The 12,500-nt window shown below is 47.8% G+C and overlaps 1 protein-coding gene across 4 annotated transcripts in view; it reads left to right on the forward strand.

Moving 5' to 3' along the window:
* Nucleotides 1-12,500, forward strand: part of LOC126581553 (uncharacterized) — a 90,014-nt gene that overhangs the window by 70,845 nt on the left and 6,669 nt on the right. For all 4 annotated transcript variants that reach the window (XM_050245283.1, XM_050245284.1, XM_050245285.1 and 1 more), the window contains exon 3: nucleotides 7,091-7,250. In XM_050245283.1, the coding sequence (XP_050101240.1) occupies nucleotides 7,091-7,250 (160 nt within the window). The remainder of the gene's footprint in view (nucleotides 1-7,090; nucleotides 7,251-12,500) is intronic.

Consider the following 12,500-nt stretch of genomic DNA (forward strand, 5'->3'; position numbering starts at 1 on the left):
TCTCCGGTGACCGGTACGGGTGTGTGTCTGGGTCTGTTGGAACTCTTGAGTTGGTAACTTTTTGGTAACTCTTGAGAGAGTTGCTGGTTCTAGATAAATACAGGCTGCAGGAGTTTTATGATTTTCGGAACATGGAACCTTGTTCTGTCTCGTTCGGAAGGAGATTTTGTGACTCACTTGCTTTACATTAAAACAGACCAAAGCAGCGTCTGTCTCCGTCGGAGGCATTGCTGTCCCTTTCCAAGAAGTGACAATCTAGTCTGGCGCCCGGACAGTGTCAGTTGATAATCTAATTGATTTATTGTCTCGTCTGAAACGCGTTGCCTTAGTGACGGTGCTAAGTGACGACAGATTTACGAACTTTTTGAATCACGTTTCCAGTTCAGAACTATTATGCTAGCGAACGATTTCGTTGCATCTTCTCTCACTTCATTGTTATTCCATCGCAAATTGGTTGCAACACTTTCGTCGCTACTGTTGCCACCCTAAAACGGAAGACCCATCTCCGAAATCGCTATCGATTCCCTGGGCACCACGGAGCATGAGCCTGAATGATGCAACCAACTCTGATGCACCAACAGCAGATGAGCTTCCTTTGCGCGAGCGAAGGAGAATGAATGCACTGTTCCGGAACGCGAAGAATATTTCTTTCTGGGTACTGGTACTGGGTTAGTGCAAACAAAACGGCTGCTACCCAGCAGAGATCACGGAAGACGGAGTAGTAGTTGCCGGTTGCAGCGCGAATGGCAGCGCAAAATGCAGGACGAAAAGCGGAAAAACAAATCGTCGATAAATTGGATTGCTTTGTCGTTTCTCCGCCATTCTCTCGATCCGTTTTGCGGAAAATTAAATCGAACCAGCTATCCACAACCGATCGTGCTGCTTGTTGGGTGCTGTTTTTCGTGGAACCGCTTTTCCGATAAACTAACCAGCCAAACGATGCCACGTGCAATGCTCTTGTGGGTAAATGGGGCGCCAGACACGGGTCAGCATAAAGTCAATTACAGCGTTAAGTTCGTTTTCGACGACGATAAATTTGGTTGTTTGGTTTTATTTTGTTTTTTACACCAAAGTAATTCAATCGCAGGACAATTGTAGAATCGATTTAACGGTGAATCAATTGTCGAGGCCATTTATGGAGCATGGATTTCAATAAAACATGTTTCGCCTTGATTTTGCACACACTACTAGGAACACATTTGATGTGCACCGGCAAATGGCGAAACCCGATGGAAATTCGTCGAAATCCGAAATCCATTTGGTGACCACAGCATTAATCCACCACCATCGAAGCCCCATAATCCCCTGGACCAGCTGGGGTTTTGTCATGTTCGGTGAAAATCCTTTCCGATCCAGGAATTTCCGCACAAAACCGTACCACATTGCCTGAGCACTCTCCCTTTTCCTCTCGGTATCATAACGGTCGATTGACCGCTTCATGCTTCGAAACACGAAATGGAATAGAGAAAAGAAGAATTGTCACCTATAAGCCTTACACCGGACCCCTCATTCATCATCACAAATCCTGGCCAAAAGTTCCGATTGGCAAGATTTTTCCGCCACAACACGGCTCGAGGTGGGAGATTTCTTTTTCTTTCGCTCAACTTCTGGCCAGAGAAAAAAAAATCGGTGATCCAGGGCACAGGCAATGGAATGGGCTTTTCTGCAATAGTTCGTTCGCCTTGGGTTTTTTTCCCTATTCTTGCTAGTGATTACCACTCCAGCCGTAATGGGGAATGGTGGCAGCGACCACACACCTGACACCTTGCTGGCTGGCTGGCTGGCTGGCTGGCGGCAGCGAGAGTAATGACACTGGGCCGACAGTAATCCTTCGGTGCCGTCGGTCGGTTTGCTGGACAAAATCCGCCCAACCGGCGTATGTTGACCGGCGGCTCGGACCGACAATGTTGGTCGGTCATTCACATTAAAGCATTAGAGGGATGTCTGGCACCAGGACATAGCAGAGCTGCCTACCCCTTTTGTCTTTAGTAGAGGATTTTCCAGCGATCCTTCGTTAAAGGGAAAAGAGGAGTGGTAAAAGAGTGAGGAAGAGTGAAAATTTATCCGACACCTGCTGGGTGACAGGCTTTTCCTCGACGAGACATGCTGTGCGACGATTTTACAGACGAAAGAAACGAACCAACACGGTCGGTTTCCAACGCTTTGCCGTCATGTTTTCCATTACACTGGAAGTCGGGCGGGTCGGAGTGTCTGTCTGTAGGACGATACGAGTCTTCACCACACGTTAATTAAGCGACGAGACAATTCATGGACCGAATTGCTTTCTTTTTCCCTCATGCAAGCGTCATCCCGGTGGAGAATCACAGGACATTGTACTAAAAAGTAACCTTTCCCGGTGCTCCGTGACGCTCTGTCTGACGTGTGAAGCAACATGATATGCTCTCACGTGTGATGCGATGGAAGGTATGAAGCCAAATTAAAGATTCATTGCAATGAATCTCGGTTTACAGCTTAAGCGATGGGGATTCGCGATGAGATACCGTGGCCCCGAGGTTGGAGGATATAAAACGATTACTCGCGAGTTAATCTTTTAATATCCTCCGGGAAAACATAAGCTACCTGTGGAAATGAGCGTTGCTTCATTATCAACATTGCATATTGCAGTGTTACGTTCTGCCGTTACTCCTCAACTCGACGACGTAGATTCGGGAACACGTGCGTTGCTATAACTGGCGACTGAGCAGAGCAGGCCAAGGCGATACCCATTATCTGTGACCCGTAAATAGGGCTTCCTTAAGGTAGGAATTAGACCGGACTTACGGTGGTCACTTGCGCTGAAGAATCAGCTCCACCGGCAAGGTAATGCTCATACCTCAAGCAGTCAGTTTCGAAAAGGACCAATGCAAATACCGTGACGAACCGGCAGCGCACGCCATAATGCTATTAAGTATACGTTTCTTCCAACGGACTAGTAGCGCTAGGAGTCGCCATAGAGTCACAATTCGTCATGTTTGGTTCCTTGAGTCCAGTGCCAACCGTTCGACACCTTGCAGAAGCCATTTGCGGGCCGGCATGGGGCTAAAAAAAGAAATCGCAACTCCACCGCCGTTCGCTCTGTTTGTAGCACTCCTCTGGCTTCCGAGGGTGTGTTACTCGCATAATGGTAGGACGAACGAATGACCGAATGGCCACGGTGTATGGAGTCTCGTTTTGTGGTCACTCTACCTCCACCAAAGGAGAATTGGACACGTGCCACTCTTCGACGGCAATGTTTAACTCGCAAATCCCACTCAAGAGCGAGGGTTCGTGGAAAGGTTTTCCACTGTTTTTTCCACCTAGGTTATGCCACAGTTGACCTGGCAATCCATCAACCGGAAAGGACAACTCTCTCGCGACGCATAAAAATACCATCCCACGGCCTTAGGGGAGTTGGGCCTAGGGTATCTCTGGAGTTCCGGGTATGATGATAATCCGGTGTGCCACAGAAAGCAAGATTCTGCTCGTAATTGTGTGGTGACCCCGCACCGTGGCATCCCGGGTTCTCTGGTCGGTTATTTGCTTGGGGAATTTACCGCCCACCCGTGTGCTAGGGTCAGCATTTGAAATCAAATTTAAATTGTGTTCCTGGGATTTAATATGCCACAGTAGCTCATGTGGATACAGCCCGTATGTTTTGGTGAATATTTTGTAAATTTAATCACGATGTAGGGCCCTTCAGGATATCGAATCCGGTTTAAATTTACCACAAAAATTCCTACTACAGGGCTTGTGATCTGTGTCTAGCTGGTAGGGGTTCTCACATTTCAATCATATCATTAACCTAATTAACTTGGCAACCATTATCCTACGGTAATGGTGGTTCGTGTTCGCTTTATTAAAGGTTCCGATAAGAGTGGAAAGTTTTGCCGACTCCTATTACAATAATTTACGCAACTTTTTAACATCCCGGATCATCACACATTGCCCGCATTAGCTTCACCTTCTAAACACCGACCAGGATCCCGTGTTGGTCCGGTATAAGGGCGCCATGCCAGGCTTAGTGACGCCATCGATAATGGTTGTTTGGTTGTTGCCACACCCGACACAAGACAGATAATGTCTAGCGATGGTTCGTCTTAGACGGAACGCCTTTTCCAAGCATCCTTCCCGGACACAAACGATACAATTGAGTTTTCGGGAGCCGTTCGCACTTCCGACCACGGTGGCCAACGAGGGGTGGTTTGTTTTTTGTTTCCATCCCAAACGTGTTTTCCTTTCCCTGTTTCCTGGCCCCCTCTGGTACAATGTTTAGTGAGAAAATGGAAGGAGCGTTGAGAGGCAAAGTAAAAACAAACACATACGCAGGCTCGAGACAAACAGCCGCTGGTTGTTCGTTGGAGAAGAAGCCGCCAGGACAATCGGATTACACTCTTCGCTTTTCTTTTCTTTTCGTCCTGACACGAAACATCTCCTGCCGTGTGCCTTAAAGAGTTATGCTTCTTTTTATGTTTTCGCGATAGCATCATACCCCGAAACGGTGTCGAAAGTTGTTCTACTCTCGGTAGCTGGGCATCGTTTGCATCAGGCACCACCGAGCCATCCTCGGTGGACGAGTTTTCGACACACTTTTTTCTGGAGCCGTTTTTTGGGCGATCTGGTTTTTTTCGTTTCACTTCCCTTTATCCTGCCCACCTGATCCTGGAGTTTGCTTCCGGTTTTTTTTATATAATTTGCTCTCGGGGACATTTGGGATGGAAATGGAATGCCGTTGGAGCGAAAGGTTCGACAGGTTCGGCTGGAATTGCATTAGAAAAGTTATCTCATTAAAAGTTGAGTTTGACTGCCAGCTGCTAATGGAAAATGTTTGCTAGCGCAACCTTCGATATGCAGCCAATTTGTTTTCATCAAAAGTATTGCCTTTTTTCCGTATTATCTTGTTTTTTAAAAAAGCTAAATGACCATGTCCAGTTTTGCTGAGTTTTTGTCATGTTAGCTATTAAATGTAGAGTCCTGATACGTGAAACATGTGGTGCACCATTTCGGAAGTGTAATAATCATGAGCTGCATACGTAACGTTGTGATAGCCAAATTAAAGGCACTTTGTACTTTGTACCAATCTCGTGGATTTGATTCAATTTGCTCTTGCGTTTGCTTTACACGAGATTCCAAATTGTTGGCAGAGGAGTGTCTCTTCAAGCTGAACTTTGGATAGAGCTAATCGAGTTTATTGATGGCACAAGCGCTTCACTCAGTGTGATTCATGTGATGGCCCTGCTCGACATTGACTATCCGATAGAGCATGGGCGTATGTAAAGCATGCGAATATCATCAATAAACCATCCTGCACTGTAAGCGCACCATTCGCGTCGTATTCAATCGAGAAGCGATGCATGGAAATGATGTTTCAGTTGCCTAGAGGATTGAACAAAAATAGATCTCCTTCAATCCATAAAGTTTGTTATGTTAACCTCCGATTATGCTCAACTAAATGTCCATTTTAGCATACTCAATCCCTAGGAGAGTGCTCTTTTTTGTCCTTCTATAATCAGCATCCGATCCCTTAGTCTGATGCTTCACCGATAAGCGGCGCGATTGGCAGGGCGCGTGCTGTGGATGAATACAAAATTTATTCCTATCCCAGCATCACCGGCACCACCGCAGCCGGAAGTTGTTTGTCGCACGGGAAGACCATTCCTTATCCGAGTGGCTCCTTCAGCACTCGATCCGCGCGACCGGGCATGTGCATGCCGGCTGTTTTGCATCGGAAAATGGAATTTCATCGAACAGCGCGTCGCGTCGTGAGCTTTAGCGATCGAAGCGAAACGTGTGGTATGCCCGGTAGTCACTCATCCCTCATCCCCTCCTTACGCCACGCGGTGGCGTTTGATTGATCGAGAAATCGTGCTTTATGACAATTTCCATAAATTGACCGAAGCGTTCCCATGCCAAGCGGTCCCCCCGTAGCGCAGTAGATAGCAGTAAGGTACAGGAGGGTCTATTGGTGCAGCATCAGACAGCGCGGTGTCGTCTTTATGTGAAGATATTTATGCCCATAAATTGATCTTTTAGCCACAGCGGCGAAAAAGGTTATCGTTACAATGCATTACACGCTCCACGATTCGCGATTATCTTTTGAGCTGCCGCTTATCTGATAAACATTTTCATTTTCCATTCCTTACCGATGCTTCATCGCCGGAATCGGGCGCTTTAAATGATTTTAAATGGAGTTTAGCTAACAATGTTAGAAAGCTATTACGCAGCAAAAAAGCCACCTTGGCCGTAGAACCTTTTGCATTCCTTGGGCAAAACCTTTGGCCGGAAACATCATAGAAGCCAATGGAAGGAAACCGGGAGGTCTCCGTTCGAATGTCTTGAGAGTCATCGTCACGATTTTCGATTTCGATGACCTCACCGGCTACTCATCTCAGCAACTCCATCCGACAGCATCCGCTTCTAGTGCGCCGCCGTGTCTCTAGGTGTAAAATATTGAAGCGAAGCCACACGAGTGCTGGAAGGGCCACGACCTCCGCCATGCTCCTCTGCCTGAGACCGAGGCCTTCACCGTCGATGACGCCCATTAGTATTGATTTTAATGTCGCTGGTAATTGTGGTTGACGTTCGGTGCACGTTTCGATTTTGTACGCCTCGAATACTGCTTGCTTGCTGCTACTCCGGGGGCCATACTGGCGATTGGAGATGGCAAGATAGGGGCATCGGACATCAGAGAATCAGTCAGTCCTCGGCGATGGTCCGCGAAAGCATCTGGTACCGAGATGATGATGATGATGAGGAGATGATCATCGGAGCATTTTTAGATGCCCATTATACCCATGTACCATGCTCATTACCGGCAACGTTGTGCAACGTGTTGCGGACCGGCGGCAGTTCAAGCGACTTCTACCTTTTGACTCTCTAATCGCAAACCCATTGCTCAACGAAGTTCAGAGCTGACTCGTCGTGGGTTGCAATCGGTATAGCATAAACTTTGTAGGTTTATGTTCTCTTTGTCCAAGTCCTGGCTTTGCTTCAGATTATCAAGCTGAGTTAATAATGGAATGGCTAATGCAGTTTATTAACATTATTTTATTGGTCAATCCGCACATCACTGTAATGGTATTCATTTCCCTTCTTTTTTTCCTCTTCTTTGCAGAACATTCTGGACAAGTTCAACCCCGGAGCCCGACAGCTGATCAGTGCGGGCAAGGCGTACCTCAAGGCCCTGCACGGAGCGTCCGCCGCGTCGAATCTTTTCAATGAAGCCCTCGCCAAGATTGCCGTCAATGCGCAGCAGGGCGGAACCATCGATATTGGTAAGCGTTTTGGACGATCAACCACTTAACCTTTTCGTGATCGAACCACGGATTTTACGTTTGAAGAACGCACAACACTCGAGTGTTGCTCTCCTTCCTTCGATCGACATTCATCGCACCGGCTGGATGACATGTAAATGATCGCTTTTCGATCGCTGTCCGGCATTTATGATACAAAAAGAAAACACACTTAGCCTCCGGTGCCAACTTTACGACGTGTGCAACGCGGCTTCAGGAGTCAAGTTCTCCTCCTTCGATGGTAGCTGCGATGGATGGAATGAAGTAAAACCTTTCAAAATGGCTCGTTGGTTCGCTCGCATAGCGAAGGCTCATTGGCGGTGAGCCTGTTTTACGGTCTACAACCGTGTCCTTGTCACCAGTCACCACGGAGGACTTGTTTTCAGTGCCGTTCGATCGATGGCATTGGCAGAGGCGCGAGTTGCGGGATAAAATATTTTCGTTTCGTTTCATTTTGTTTAATCGTTGGCGCTGGTACGGCCGGCGTCCATCGGAGCTAATGAGCAGCTGGTTCATCCAGGTGGTGGTGCTGCTGCAGCAGCGCAAAGTTGTCGCAGTGTTATGCATCCGGCCGTAACGTCGCCGTAGAAGATGAAAGAGTCGACCAAACTGGTCGTAAAGCATGGCCCGTGATCGTGTTCTGCTTCCAGGGCCACTAACGCACGCTGCTGGAGCTGATGCTGTTTCCTGCTGTGAGCACCACACAGCGAACAGACCACACGACACGACTGGGGCGTCCTTGCGCCAGGCGCGACATCAAAAAGCACTCCAGGCGACGAGTGACTCTTACCCAGAGGTGGAGCTCCGGTCCCAGTGTGGAAAAAGTGAGAAAATCCGGATCCAAGTGCCTTCCTCGAAAACGTTGCAGCTTCAATCCGATGATCCGATTGGGCGGCACTGAGTGGTGGGCATGTTGCCCACGATGCCTTTATCCGCCCCTTAATTGATTGCATTGAAGGCTCATCAGATGAGGAGCCAGTGCCTCGGTGCCTCGGGAAATGTCAGCAGCAGCCAAACGGAATTATGTTGCAAATTAATCAAATGAACATAAGCACCACGCCGGCATAATATGCCGTGCTTTACGAGCCGCGTACTAAACCTTAGTGAATGGTGTGCCTGATTGAAAGTCCCGGGCACAAAATGCGAGATTTTCATCGCTGACTGTGCAGACAATGGGATTAAAATAGGAAATTCTTGCTCCAGAGGCCACTCGTCAAGAGCGTCATTCATTACCGACGCAGACGTTGGGCAGGTGCAAATGGTTGCGATGACACGAAATGGGTCCATGAAAGTCCAAACTGTACCATGCCCTGTGTTTCCCAGACCGGCGTTAAGGTGAACCAGAAGAGCATAAATCAATTTTTATCATCCGTCAGGGGTTTGACCGTTTCCGGACCGTTTCCTATCCGGCGCCGGCCGCCTAATGGCCGAATAGAATCTCTCTTCTCGAGATTTTTCCCTTCTCTTAGCTTCTGGGCCGAGAGGAAAATGGAAAATGGATCGAAAAAAAAAGAATGGAAGCCTCTGGAATGTTTCCACAGCTTCCAGGGAAGCAGCTTATCTTTTCGAAGCACCAGAAACTCCGGAGAAGGTTGACCAACCAACCAGTAGCCAGCAGTTTGTTCTCTGGCCCTCTTACCTTTCGGAGGTTCTGATCTTGCCAATCTGAAATTGAATCTACCTTCCGATTGGCACGCTGATGAAGTGGAAAATTCAATGAAAACTCTCTCTCTCTCATATGGTCCCGGCAGCTAGCTCGGGGTGTATGTGCTTCAGTGTACGACCGGAACACCGGGTGCCTCGGTACGATGTTGTGCCAATGTTGCCGGGATTTGCTCGCTTCACGATCTGTGGTCCTCGATAGAAGCAAGAAAAATGGAGTGCAAATTAATTTCTTACTCCTGCTCCTACTTCCTATGCTCCAGAAGGTTTCGTTTGGGACAAGAGTAGCTTTCGGGGCAGGTGAAAATAGCAACTGGATGGATGATGGAGCTCCTGTTGATGACTGACTCCACCTCTGCACCTTCGGCTGGTACTTGGGATCTCAACCACCCTCACTTCGGTGTGTGGATTTTGCAAACGACTGCACGGTTGCATTTGTTGTTTTCGAGTTTCCTCTTTTCCATCCAGATTGTGGTCGGTATGGTACCGGTTGTGATGCGGTGCGACTTATGCAAACATGTATGCATCGGTATCGATCAGACTCTCTTCTCGGAATGGTTTATGCAAGAGCATGTGCACCGTTAAGCGCCAAGAAGAAATGGGCGCACTACGAATGCAATGGTGATGCATTTTCAATTAAGTTTTCCGGATTAATTTTTCGTTTGCTTTTCCATTTTTCCACCGTGCAAGAAAATCACCAGTGCAGTGGGAGAACTGGAAATATCTGGCCAGGTCATCAGGATTAGATTTCCTCTGCTCCCCCTCCGCCCATTTCAGCAAATTCCACCATTAAATTGTAAATTAGTTTAGCGACGGAACATTCATCAATGGATCGTTGGTGTCGTTGCTACTGTCGACTGGCAATCAAGAGCCTAACGAAGGGCCAGGTCTTGTGCTGAGACCTTGTCCTTCTCCTTGTCGCGTCGCAAGGTTATCGCACGCACGTTGCACGTACTGCTCTGCTCTAGTGCTCATTAGTTATGCTGCGAGGCTGAGGCTGTACCTGTTAATGACACAACTTATGATTTCATTAATTAGCTCCTCCACCCAGGGAGCATCATCCATCCAGCGGCCTATGTCATTACCAGCTGGCACAACGTTTATCTCACCCCACCTGATACGCCCATGTGTGTTGGTGTGAGTGTGTACTTTCATCTTATCACATCGGCGTGAATGAGAGGAAAGTGAGACGACGCCTTTCAAGACGCGCGTACACGGACAAAGTGGTAGCATCTCTCGTGGACATGGTAATTTATAGATTGTCGTTACACAAGGTAAAGTCATAATATTCCCTTTAAACCCTCCCCATGGTCGTTGTCAGTGGCCAGTTGGTCCGCGTATGCAGCGCGAAAGGGAAATTCCTGTCCTCTAGAGGTATCGCTTGCAACTTGTTTGCGTTCGCCATTATCAACCTTGCTGATAAAGATTATCATTATGGAGTAATTCGATGAGACCGGGGTTGCCGGATGAACCAGACCAGAGGTTTGCGGAAGTGCTTCTTCCGCTTAACATCTTTAAAGTCCGACGTCGCGCAGAGTGGCATTTCTCATTTGCGCGCTGGTTTCGCTTTCGCTTCCATCCGGTCCATGCTTATTGCTGCTGCTGCTGCTGCTGCTACCGGACGGGAAGTCATTCCAGCTAATCCAGAGTCTCTCGTATCCAGCGTCGAGAGCTAATCGTATGATGATTTGCGCCGCCATTCGCTGCGGAGGACTAGGAAAACAACAGTAACAACAAACAAAAAAAAACTTAAGACGATAACGATGTCGCTGGTGTTCAGCGTCCGAACCGAAATCCAATCGCTGTCCAATTACTGTCAGTGTGGCCGGTGTGGAAGCTGGAAGCTGCTAGTCAAGTGATCCACACGATCGTCGACTGCTGCGAGTGATAGCGAAAGTGATGACGCCACGGCATCCTCGGTGGAATGACGGTTTCACATGATGCATACCTCGTGTTCGTCGCGCAATTTGCAAGACGGAAGCAACTACGCCAGAGGGGCTATGGTGGTCGCGAGGTCGAAGGCACGAACCAAACAAGCTATTCGCTTGGTCAGCTTATCATGCGGCACTGCAGTCCGATCGCACTCTCAGGTGGGCTTGCAGTTGATGCAAGCACGATTGTTTCTCTTTTTGTTTTTATTTTTTTCCCTGCCTGCGCTCAATTTGCAACCGATCCACGTCCTCTTTCCGTTCCGATGGAAGCCCGGGATCGTGAGGAACATGGAGAGGAGCTGGAGGACCAGAAATGGGCGAGATTGGCCATCCGCGCGACGCTAACGCTGATGCTGTACCGTCGTGAATGCAAATCAGCTTACCCATGGTAAGCGCAAACCGCGATTCCTGGGCACACTCCAACCACCCCGTGAGCCCCCGGGTTGGGTTCTGCATAAAAATGCAAACCACGCAACGCTGCAAGTGCATCCGAGCGAACGCACCCGGAATGCATTTTTTATTCACTTTCAAATGCATCCACGCGTTCGGTTTGCCCCGCTTGTCCTGGGCTTGAGGAAGGCAGAAAAAAAAGCAACGAGGACTCTTTCCCATGGCCAGGTTTGGGTGGAAAACGGTGGAAATGTAGTATTCATTTCCCGAACGTGCTAGCGAACCGTTTGCCGGTTTATGATACGCCGCGCGCGCCAGTTGCATATCGCGGTTACCGTGGCTCCCTTTCGGGTCCAAAAGCATGCACCGCGGAGGGGTCCCTTTCTTTACTGAGTCATCCTGCTGGCGGTGGCAGAAGGAAAATAAAAAGGAGAAAGGAAAAAAAACATTCAACATAGGCGCGAATGCACTCTGTGCTAGCTGCTTTGGTATAGGCGAATTTTCATTCACGACGTTTTTCCCTTTTTTCTTCATATTATGCATGCCACCATTTTTTAATATTATTGAATAAACAACTTGAGTGACGCAGCAGCAAAGAGGAGTGCGTTTGGAATGCACCAAGTTCCCGGATGAAGCATCAGAGCGCGATCAGAATGTTCATTGGGGCATATCTGCCCTCTGGGTGGTTGCCATGTATTTTCAATCAATTATTTTCACCTACATTGAGTGTTGGAAAGGGGTTTTACGTTTATTTTAATTCCTAAACACAGTTTATGAGAGTAGACGGTTTTATCAAATGGTAATACGAAAGAGGCAAGAGCATCTGTTGTATGATTTAATATGCTATTAGTAATGTTCTTTCCACTTCGATTTCATTTCATTTGAAACAAATTAAGGAAAAGACTGAATTGTTTGAGGGTCTATACATGATTCGAGAATATATTTTGTTGTAAAAAATCTTTTTAGAATCGTTAACAAAACCATTGCTAACGAAGCATAGTAATGCTGCTACCATAAATCCCAGTCTATTCCTTTATCCCTCATAATACATGCTGGTGGTCGTGAATCATTTCGTTATTATTTGCATTTCTTTGCGAAATGACGATGCTTTCCGATGATGGACGGAACGCACTGCCCTTAATCCCGTGTGACAAACCATAAATTATGAGCTCAGCATTATCATACGTAATGCACGCGCGCATCGAGGTTTGTGTGCCCGAGAGGCTCAAAAGGACCACAAAAAGGACAC

The sequence above is a fragment of the Anopheles aquasalis genome, chromosome 2 (genome assembly GCF_943734665.1).
Source record: "Anopheles aquasalis chromosome 2, idAnoAquaMG_Q_19, whole genome shotgun sequence".
Classification (NCBI taxonomy): domain Eukaryota; kingdom Metazoa; phylum Arthropoda; class Insecta; order Diptera; family Culicidae; genus Anopheles; species Anopheles aquasalis.